Raw genomic sequence first — 10,541 nt, forward strand, 5'->3', positions numbered from 1 at the left:
TGTGCTGTATTTATGCATATAACAATATGCATATTATTTGTTTTGTTATGTCCATTAATATGTTTTGTGATTTATTTGGTGCTGTACTAAGTATAGACGGTACTGTTATTGTTATTCGATGGATTTTGAACTTTGTCGTGAAACAATTACACAGTGACAGGTAATAAATATTATAGTATTTTGTCACAACGATATTATTGTCAACTTTCATCTTTTTAACATTCATTTATCAATAAACTGTTATAATGACATGGAACTTCCAACCAAACCAAGATATAAATAATATTAATTTTAATTTAAGAGTACAGATCCTCTAAAGTCTTTATTTTTTTATTTTATATTCATATGTACAGAAAGTCCAAAATCCTTTGTATTACAATTGTTTCTGTTCTTGAGAATGAATTGATGAAGCATTCGGAATTCATGAATGCTCGATTTTTTCCAGGAATTCTATCTTGAAAATTGTTATATTGATGTGTCATATTATTTTGATTCCAAAGGTATGTAAATTGTAACCTTAAATTCACAATATTAAGTATCATATTAGAATGTTATCTATAATGTTAGCATTTCAACTCACTGACTTATATACACTTAGGGTTATATCATAATGGTGATTTGTCAGCAAATGCAAACCGACGAAAGCATAGCGTGCGCGCTAGTTGTGGACAGCGAGCCAGTGAAATTTGAACTTTCTCACTCGTGTATTTATGGCTAAATTTGGGTGTACAACACATCTCTACTATGTTCCCATTGCTAGCAAAAAATTGATGCTATTGGTGGTATACTTCATATTACAGACGCCTCGGAACTAGGGATGATCGATATTTCAGAAACATGTACAATATAATAAATGTCGAATAAAATGGTCGATGTCAGAAAACATAAATGTTTCCCTTGCTCGATCTGATTTTCTATAATTTTGCATATAGAATGTTCTTTTGTCAGTATGAATTTCTGATTTCTTGTTTGGGTTTCCTTGCTTATCTTGTGAACCTTCGCAGGTGCCCCGCCAGAATATACCGTTAGTTAGTTATCATCCATACAAAAAAAACAGTTTGCTTTTTAGCCTATTAGTTATCAAGTTATTAGAGAATTCATATCTTGGGTGTCATTTTTTTTAAACCTATCCAGGTACTATTTTTTGTCGATAAAATTCGATATCGAATCAATCATATTTATGACTTGTCGATGTTAAAATATCGATGTTTTTACACTAAATACCAATGTTTATCAATCATCCCTACCGTAATGTACGCTGCAGACCCGTCACGAGATCGATGCGTGTTGATTGTGAAGACGTTGCGCTTTCGCGTCGCTTTTAATTCGCTATTCAAATCGCCAGTGTGATTTTCTGTGTTTGTATTGTATATACATACTCATAACAAGATCTTATTGGTGTTATTAAACAACGTGTATTTATGTCAATCAACGGCAATTCAATAAAACGATACTCTTTTTAAATGATCTTTCAATAAAACCAACCAATTCCTTTTGGTCTGAAATTACATATAAGAAATACGCACATTTGTAAAACACTCAATCCAATGATATATAGGTAATAGCCTAGAATACAAACAATCATAGTTATGAGTAGAAATGTTTGAATCGTGCGAGGAGTCGCACCCACGATTTAATGTTGTAAAGCGGTGTTCTAAACCACAGGACCACCGTGGCCGACAATTCTCCTCCTTATATAATATTAATATGAAGTTTTAAGCCTTCAGAATAGTTGTTTAATAGAAAGTAATTTTTAATATTTTCACACTATTTTAAGAGGGAAACAGTAACCAAAATGTTTCAACTAGTTAGTAACTAACTAATAAGCTAAGATACTGCTGAATTATAGCATGGTAAATACGATTACCACCGCCTGACAGACGGTCATCATCCCTAACGTCTCATAGGAGCCCTTTTCTTATAATAAAAAAATCCCTTTCAGTACTTAATATGTAATTGTTAAGTATGAGAAATCTCTACAGGCGCAATTAACACAAGTAGCTGCAATAGATTATAGAACCCGATACACCGATCCTAAGGTAGGTGGTGAGGGGCCATTCATTTTGTAGTTTTTAGGTTCTTGGGTTTGTCTACACGTCGTACGCTTATATGCAAAGCGTACGACGTGTAGACTACCCCCGTACTGGTGGTTGCTGAGGGTGCGAGTTGTAGGATGTTGTGTGAATTATGTGGGCCAATCCCGGCGGCACTGCAATGCCGGGCCGACCCGTGACGGGAGTGGAGCGAGCCCCGAACATCCCGTCGGATTACAAAAATCAGTTTAATATACTGGTCCCTCAGTGAGGGAACTTTCAGATATTAAGCTGAAAAGAACAGATACTACACTTTGATCTTAGCCAAAAGGCCGAGAAGCGATAACAACCAACTTGTACCGAGGGGAGGTCATTCGGAGCGAGAAAATCTTAACATCGCCAACTAGGATTTTGCATGTATTTTAAGCAGCGCCATCTATGCAATATACCTTAGTACTACATGTATATTTGTGCTTAATATGACAGTTTGTATTACCAACCATTGGATAAAGAAGTCAATGCTTTTTTTGTGTTATTGCAACTTAGTACACTATTGCGCCTTTAGATTGCAGTGATTTCAAAAAATATAACTCTTAGTAAGTGATAAACCTCCACAATTGATATTCCTTTTCCAATTAGGTTCCAAAAAAATAATGATATAATATTTAAAGCTATCGTAGCGTTATGGAGATAATTCAGTATAGTTATAATGCTGAACAACATTTATATAAAAGAGTTTCAAAAACTATCGCTCCAAAGAAATTCTTCAATTCTTGTCACTGACGGGTTTAAATTTGGTTTAAAATTCGCTATCTAGGAATTTTAAATAGAACCAGCACGATAGATCTCAGGGTACAGGTCTAAAACACCTAATAATATTTCAAACCCGTCAATATTGTAGTAGTCAATACTTCTCACCCAAGCGCGGTAGCAATAATTTCATTTAATTATTGCCGTAAATATTTACGTAAAATACCTATAAAGATATATTTTTCATTATTATAATAATACATTATAATTCTTCTTGCACGTTTTTAAAATTGTTTTAAACTGTTCATATGAATAAACTAAAGAAGGGTCCTTTTCTTTGATGAAAATTCCAATTTTCCAATTACGTGTAATTCTAATACAATAAATGGTTTAATGAAAATCTGTTTCCTAATCCTAGAGTTCTAATATCCTCGAATCTATACATAGATTTTTTGTAAAAAAAATCGTAATAGTACGTTTTGTATGGAGACTGATCGGGGACATGTAACCCTTAAGTTTAATTGAATAAAGATTATTCCTATTTCATCATGTGATCTCGTATCAAGACATATCAGACGTGTTCAAAAACAATTTAATATTCAATGAAATAGTGGACTAATTCATATGGAATTAGGGGGGTATTCAAACAATAATAACAAGTTTTGGGTTGTTTATTTTTTGCATTTGTAATAAAGTTAGAATATTATAATTGTAAATTAATAAATTATAATTTATAACGAAATAAAAATAATGCATCAACACTAAATATGTATGTATGTATATTATATGAATGAGTGATGTCAACTAAATAAGTATATGTAAAAACAATTAAATATGTATTATTAGTGTAATAAGTTTTATAGAAAGTTGGTACATATATCAAACACATTTTTTTACTTATATTTAATTATTTTTTGTAACTATAGAAAACATTTCTAACAATGTTTGACAACTAAGTACATGCCTATGTAGTTTGATTTAATAATAAAAATAAATAAAATATATTTTATAATTTATATTTCACATATTTTGTACATATTGATTATGATGTCCTCGACTTCTGAGGTTAGAAATTAATATATCTTTAATAAAAGTTATATAGGTAATAATTTTATTATTAATTTATATAAAAATAAAAAAATATATAAATTGTATTATAAGGTATTTTTCGTAAAATAAATCTAGATTTAATGTAAGCGTCAATTAATATTAAATCAGGTTTATTATTAGCTCTGCTTTTGTTTAATATTACCTAGTATGTAATTAAAATATCTCATATTTACAAGTTGCCACGCTTGTCTTGCTCCAATTCTATAGATTCGAACAAAGTTTTGAAGTTGCCTGCGCCGAATCCCTGCAAAGTTAGAAAAAAAATGGTTCATTTCGAGTCGCCATTCTTTTAAAGTGATAAACATACAGCTAAGCCGATGGTAAGGGGGAAGGAGGTATGGAGGTAATGGTGGTGTGGTATGTACCATGTTGGTTTGACCTCCACGCGGTTCCCCCTGGAAACCATCATGGTAAATTCAGAAGAATTTGTCAAGATGAGCTAACTGATTTGACTTCATACTCATTTTATCATCCTCCACTGGTGTCCAGTGTAAACCGTTAGCGTAGGCGGGTGCAACATTGCATCATCCATAAAAAACCGTATGGTAAGCAGTTTACCAATTTTTGTACAAATTATTTATTTGGAGTCATTTTGAGGGAAACCAGTATTGTGCTAAAAACTGCTCTATATTTGGACCCAACCAGATATGATCCACAAAACCGAGTCACGATATTGTAACAAATACATATTATATAAGAATTACCAGATTTCTACTTACGTTATGATTTCGCCTCTGTATAACCTCCAAAAATAGTGTGGGTCGGTCCTGTGTGTTCTTCGTGAATATCTGGAGCAGGTACCCCTCATCATCATAGTCTATGAGGATATTCAGACGTTCCAGTATATCAATACTCTCTGCAACCCTCACTTTGCTGCGAGACAAGTTTTCCCGGATGAGCTTGTAATATTTTGAAGGTATGCTGAGGAATTCAACGCCACGCGCACGTAGTTTTTCAATCTGAAATATTTTCACCATTTAATTATTTAAGTAACGTCTAATTAATTTCTTTATTATGTATATAATATTTTAGTGTCTGGGAATTTATATAAATAAAATTTAAGTGTCTACATATTTGTAATTTCAAACTCACAGCTTTTACTAAATGCATATATATAAAGGTATACAAATAAGGGCCTTATAAAAAAATATCTGCCTGTCTGTTCTTGCTAATCGCCGTAACGGCTGGACCGATTTTAAAGAGACTCGCAAGTAGCTAATATTACAAAGAGTAACTTTAGGCTATTTTTAAGTTAGGAAATTTATTAATCTAATTCGACACGATCGAAGTCGTTGGTAACAACTAGTTTTATAAATAAAACTTTTACTACTATATAATACATACAGTGGATACAATGTCCTCGGTGTTGATAGCTATGTGCTGCACCCCGGCTCCGCCGTGATATTCCACATACTCTTGGATCTGGCTCTTCTTTTTGCCGATGGCCGGTTCATTAATAGGCATCTTCACGTTTTCCTCCCAATTTGCCATCACGACTGACCGCAGTGCTGAATACTCAGTGCAGACTTGCTTATCGTCGACTGACCAAAATCTGTACAATGTATATAGAGTTGACCGCAAAGTATACAGGTATAATCGGAAAGGGTATGCTAAACAGCAGGAATTCTAACACATTACTAATTACTAATTGGTCCCGTGTGATATTGTATTCCGAAAACGATTTTGTTTTGTTCACACAAAAATAACAAAAAAAATGGCAAGAATCGGTAACGCGCGTTGTGTCTCAGGCGTCCATAGACTACTATGGAGGTAACCATTTACCATCAGATGGGTCCTACGCTTGTTTGTCATCATAGTAGTATAAAAAATAAACATATTTATTATGAAGAAGCAACCCCACACATCCAACAACAACATCCGACGTTCTTGATTAGTGGAATGGAGCGTAATCATAAAAAATAAAACACGAGGCTTGTTTTATTTTATGTTTACGCCACTGTTTTCTTGTATTCTTTTCATTTCTAATATCGTATATTATAAAACCCAACGTTACCGGCTTTTACATGTGAAATTAAAATATTTATTTTGGAATTAGGCCTTTACAGGCACTTATCGAAGGCATTTCATATCCTTCGAATCCAGTGTGACGGTATATACAAATAAATAATTCAAAAATATACCTGTGAAATTGTAGACATCTTTCGTACCAAGACGCAGCCGTTTCCATCTCGTTATCTGGTTGGTTCCCAACCACGTGGTCGATAAAGTTGATTTCTACTTTTGGCCTTAAAAAAATACAGAAATATCTTCAAAGGTCAAGGCTTTTTGTACCTACTATTAAAATATACTTTAAGATTTCCCTCGTCATTTCTAATTATATATGTTTTAATTTCTAATTATTTCTTTAAAATATTACATGTACAGTTAAATATTAGATAGAACATAACAAAATGTACCAGGTGAGTTTCTTACCAGTTCTTCTCAACTTAAGTACCTGAACTTGCGAGGTCCAATGTGAATAAATTATTTTGACTTTGACTATAAGAGAACGTCTATAATATTATTAATATATATATATTAAAATATTATATACGTGCAATGGCACGTAACACCATCTAGTCTCAAACAAAGCTGAACGTGTGGTATGGGTACTAGACAATTGATATAAATACATAGATACATTTTTTTTAAATACATTATTACATAATAAAATACATTAGTATAAAACATCGCTGTCGCTGTCTGTCCAGCCCTATGTATGCTAAATCTTTAAAACTACGCAACGAAAGAGGAAGCGGTTTTTTTAATAAAAAGAGTGATTCTAGAGGAAGGTTTATATATATAATACATGTACACTCAGGCGAAGCTGGGGCGAGTAGCTAGTACTTAATAAACAACCTTCTAATATCCAAATTATACACTGGAATAACCAATATGCTGACGGCGCATATTTAACAATGGAAAGTATTGAAATCGTTGCTTTTATAATCAATCATAAAATACACATACTGTAAAATAATTAATTTTCATACTTACAAGAATTTATGTATCGGATCAGGAGGTAAAGCAACATAACCAGGTAAAAACGGACCTCTGTACTTCGTTCTATCGACCAATGTGTGGGTGTTGTCACCATACTGAAATCAAACACTCATGTAAAATATGAACGTATACCATATTCAATAGTGCTTTTAAAAGATTATTTATATTTCTTACAAAGCAAGATGCTAAAAATTGCGAGAGAGGCGTACCTATGAACATGACTTCGTAGAAAGTCTACATCGACAGTTGCTCCACACTATAATTGTACAATAATAATAATTTTGAAATATAGGTACTAATATTATAAATAGGTTACATTTGTGAGATCTGGATCTACTGAACTGATTTTGAAAATTCGTTTAATCTTGGGTAGTCCATTTATCGGGGAAGGTTACTGATGATGATGTTAATAATAATAGTAACCCTGAACAATCCAACCAGGGTTATCTAATCCCAAACTATACAGAGCTTGTTTCATAGGTACTAGAGAAATTATACGAATATCAAATACATTTTTTTTGTAAATACAGATAGTTTATATGTACATGACATACATAGAAAGCACCCAGACCAAAATAAACAATCATACTCGAGGAGTCGAACCCGCGATCATCGGGAGTAAGGCGGTATACTTAACCGCTAGACCACGTAGACCGTGACATTATCTACACTACAGCGGAGCGGCTACATTTTTTCCGTTTTTGCAACATTTTTCGTAAGGAAAAATGTTCCAGAAACGGGAAAATGTGACACATGCGAATTTGCGTGGATTTGTTTGTAATAAAATAAATTACCGTTTTTAAAATTGCCCTCCTCACAGTACCGTACTGGTCACTTTCTTCCCAAATGTCCCTTAAGATCTCGGCGCCTTGTTTCCTCGCGTACTCCACGATGTAGTCCAGGTTCTCCACCTGGAATGCTACATCCTTCACGAAGTCCCCGTGGTACGCCACCTCATTCGAGAACTCCGTCTCTTCAGGTTCGTATTGTGCTTGGAACACGAATATTATCTATTAAAACAAAATAACATAATAAGTGAATGTTCCTTCCGCTGCGCTGCCAGTAATATTACGAATACATAATAATTAATAGAAGCTTCATCACAGCCGCTAAATATGTAAATAAAAAGAAGAGATCTAAGAATTTAAATCATAACATTAATAATAATAAATACTAGCTGTTACTCGCGACTTCGCCCACGTAGAATAAATATAAACAATACTTGTAAAACAAAATTAGCTTAAGTTACTACATAACATTAGCTATCTATAAATGAAAGTCTCGTCAAAATCGGTCCAACCGTTTTAGAGATGAGCAAGAATAAACAGACAGATTTTTTTAAAATATCAATATATTAAGCACCACATATATATGTACTACTGTCTGTATTTAGTGAAAAATGTTAATTTGAAATTGCTAACAGCTATTTCAAATTTTATTTAAGTTTTTGCATAGTTTAATAAACGCTCTTCTAGAGCATTTATTAATCTATGCCTTGTGTGATTTGTCCAGGGATGTTATTATTATTTCATTTATTTCGGATATTTATCCATCCATATTATGTTAGTGAACAACTTATAAAAATAAATTATTGTTTTACTAATATTATAAATGTGAAAATGTGTACGTACGTCTGTTTTTACAAATTCACTACTACGAATGAATGGATTCGTAATGAAATTTGTTATTAAACATTGTATGACGAGGTTGGCATCTTTTCAGAAAATTATAGAAAGGGTTGAGTATGGGATGAATATTTAAAATAATGAAAACTGAAGCACAACCATCTCTCTTAATAAGAATTTGAGTGAACGAATTGATAATATGATGAGTAAGGATTGAAAGTTTGTGCAGATGAAGTACCGGATAAACGAAACTCCAAAAGAAATTTATACGATATATATATCAAAGGCAGTATGGTTATAGGGTAACATACACTAATATATATCCTACTATGTTTTTGTTGGGGATGGTAGGATATGACACACTCGAAGTAAGACGGAAGATTGCATTAATGGAATATGTAGTCAAAGTCATGAGAGGTGAAAAATGTAACCAAGCGGTATTAACATCGGTGTCCATAAGAGCGCCCAATAATTACGTACAAGCACGAAGACGAAACTTGTTTGATGTTCCATGGAGAAGGACGGAGCTGGCCAAACATGCTCCTATTTCTCTGGCATTGAGTCTACTCAACGGTGTTGTTAGTCGTTTTCCGGATCTAGACATATTTACTAGTAATTTGCTGGAGTTTCGTAGGATGGCAATAGATTATTTAAGTAGTATGGAAAAGTAAGATTATTATTATTGTTATTATTTTTTTATTTTATTTTTTTCTTGTGTAATTAGTGCATGTATTAGTAACTAGTGTTTTATAAGTGTGTGTATATATATACAATCTTCCTAAGTGGGCATATTGGGAAACTGTAAAGCTCACTTAGTGTGACGTAAATAAATAAATAAATAAATAATTAAGTTATCTACCCTAAAATATAGTACAGTTTATAATATAATTAAATTGTTTTACCTTATTCATTCTAACGGCGTGGGATACAATTTTTCTGGAGCCCGTCTCGAGGCCACTGTATGCGAGACACTCGAAACCAAAACGCGTGACATAGTAACTGGCTGCCTATAATAAAGCATAAAAAATAGTGGGTTCTATTTTCATAATAATTCTGGGAGTGATTTTTTAAAAATAGTGTTTTTGTTATAAAAATTAAGATTTAACGAGACATCTTCTGGATTAAACTGTGGTAACAATTATTTTAGTACAATTTGTTTTCATGTTCATCCGAAATTTTTGTGTGAAACTATGCTTTTTTACAAAACAATATCTGCTTTTATGAACAACTATAGGTTGTTATAGGAAGTTGCGTGGGTTTATAGAATTTATAAAATATTTATTTAAATACTGTTTAATTGGTGGTTCTTACCTGTTTCGCGTTTGATACCCAGAAGGTCAAATGATCGAATGATAGAAACTTTCCATTCTCTGGCTTCCTCCCTTTGTCTGTATATGAAGTCTACAAAGATGTTACAATAAATATTATATTATTTATAAAATAAAAATATATTTTCTAATTTATTATGAATTAAAAAGTATAAGTTACTTTTAACTCAGAGATTTAAAGATTAGTTTATTTTTTACTAGATGTACACGCGACTTTGTCCGCGTGGAATTCAACTTTTTTTTTCTAAAATAAAGGTAGCCTAAGTTACTCCTTATGACATCAGCTACCTGCCAATAAAAGTCCTGTCTAAATCGGCCAGCCATTTCAGAGATTAGCCGGAACAAACAGACAGACAGACAGACAAAAATTGTAAAATATGTTATTTTGGTGTATGTATCGTATTTATATTCAATATGCATGTAATAAAAAACGGTTATATTAATATTACAAACAGACACTCCAATTTTATTTATATGTATAGATTTTATTTAAAAAAAATCTTTTAATTTAACTGAAATAAAAATTGTTCAGATAAATGAAAGTAAACATTGTTACTTCGGAAAGTAGTATATGTACTTACCATTATTTTAAGAACAGCCAAACTTTTATTAGTAAATCTTTATTATTAGTTATCTACCACAAAACAACAACGTATACGTCGCTCGGAGTGTCTGTTAAGAATCAACAGTTA

At 32.4% G+C, this 10,541-nt stretch overlaps 1 protein-coding gene and 1 non-coding gene across 2 annotated transcripts; both read right to left on the bottom strand.

Moving 5' to 3' along the window:
* Positions 1-2,184: 2,184 nt before the first annotated feature.
* On the bottom strand, positions 2,185-2,377 carry LOC131848508 (U2 spliceosomal RNA). Its single transcript, XR_009357762.1, has one exon. It is a non-coding gene; the product is annotated as a U2 spliceosomal RNA (small nuclear RNA).
* A 1,252-nt stretch (positions 2,378-3,629) lies between these two features.
* LOC131845671 (4-hydroxyphenylpyruvate dioxygenase-like) lies at positions 3,630-10,541 on the bottom strand. Its single transcript, XM_059194763.1, has 9 exons — positions 10,431-10,541; positions 9,833-9,922; positions 9,424-9,528; positions 7,691-7,906; positions 6,891-6,991; positions 6,035-6,139; positions 5,238-5,445; positions 4,613-4,852; positions 3,630-4,137 (listed from the first exon to the last, which is right to left on the bottom strand). The coding sequence occupies exons 1-9, from the start codon at positions 10,431-10,433 to the stop codon at positions 4,063-4,065; spliced, it is 1,143 nt and encodes a 380-aa protein (XP_059050746.1). The 5' UTR covers positions 10,434-10,541; the 3' UTR covers positions 3,630-4,062.

This window comes from Achroia grisella, unplaced genomic scaffold (genome assembly GCF_030625045.1).
Source record: "Achroia grisella isolate CSIRO2021 unplaced genomic scaffold, CSIRO_AGI_Agris_v1 utg109, whole genome shotgun sequence".
Classification (NCBI taxonomy): Eukaryota; Metazoa; Arthropoda; class Insecta; order Lepidoptera; family Pyralidae; genus Achroia; species Achroia grisella.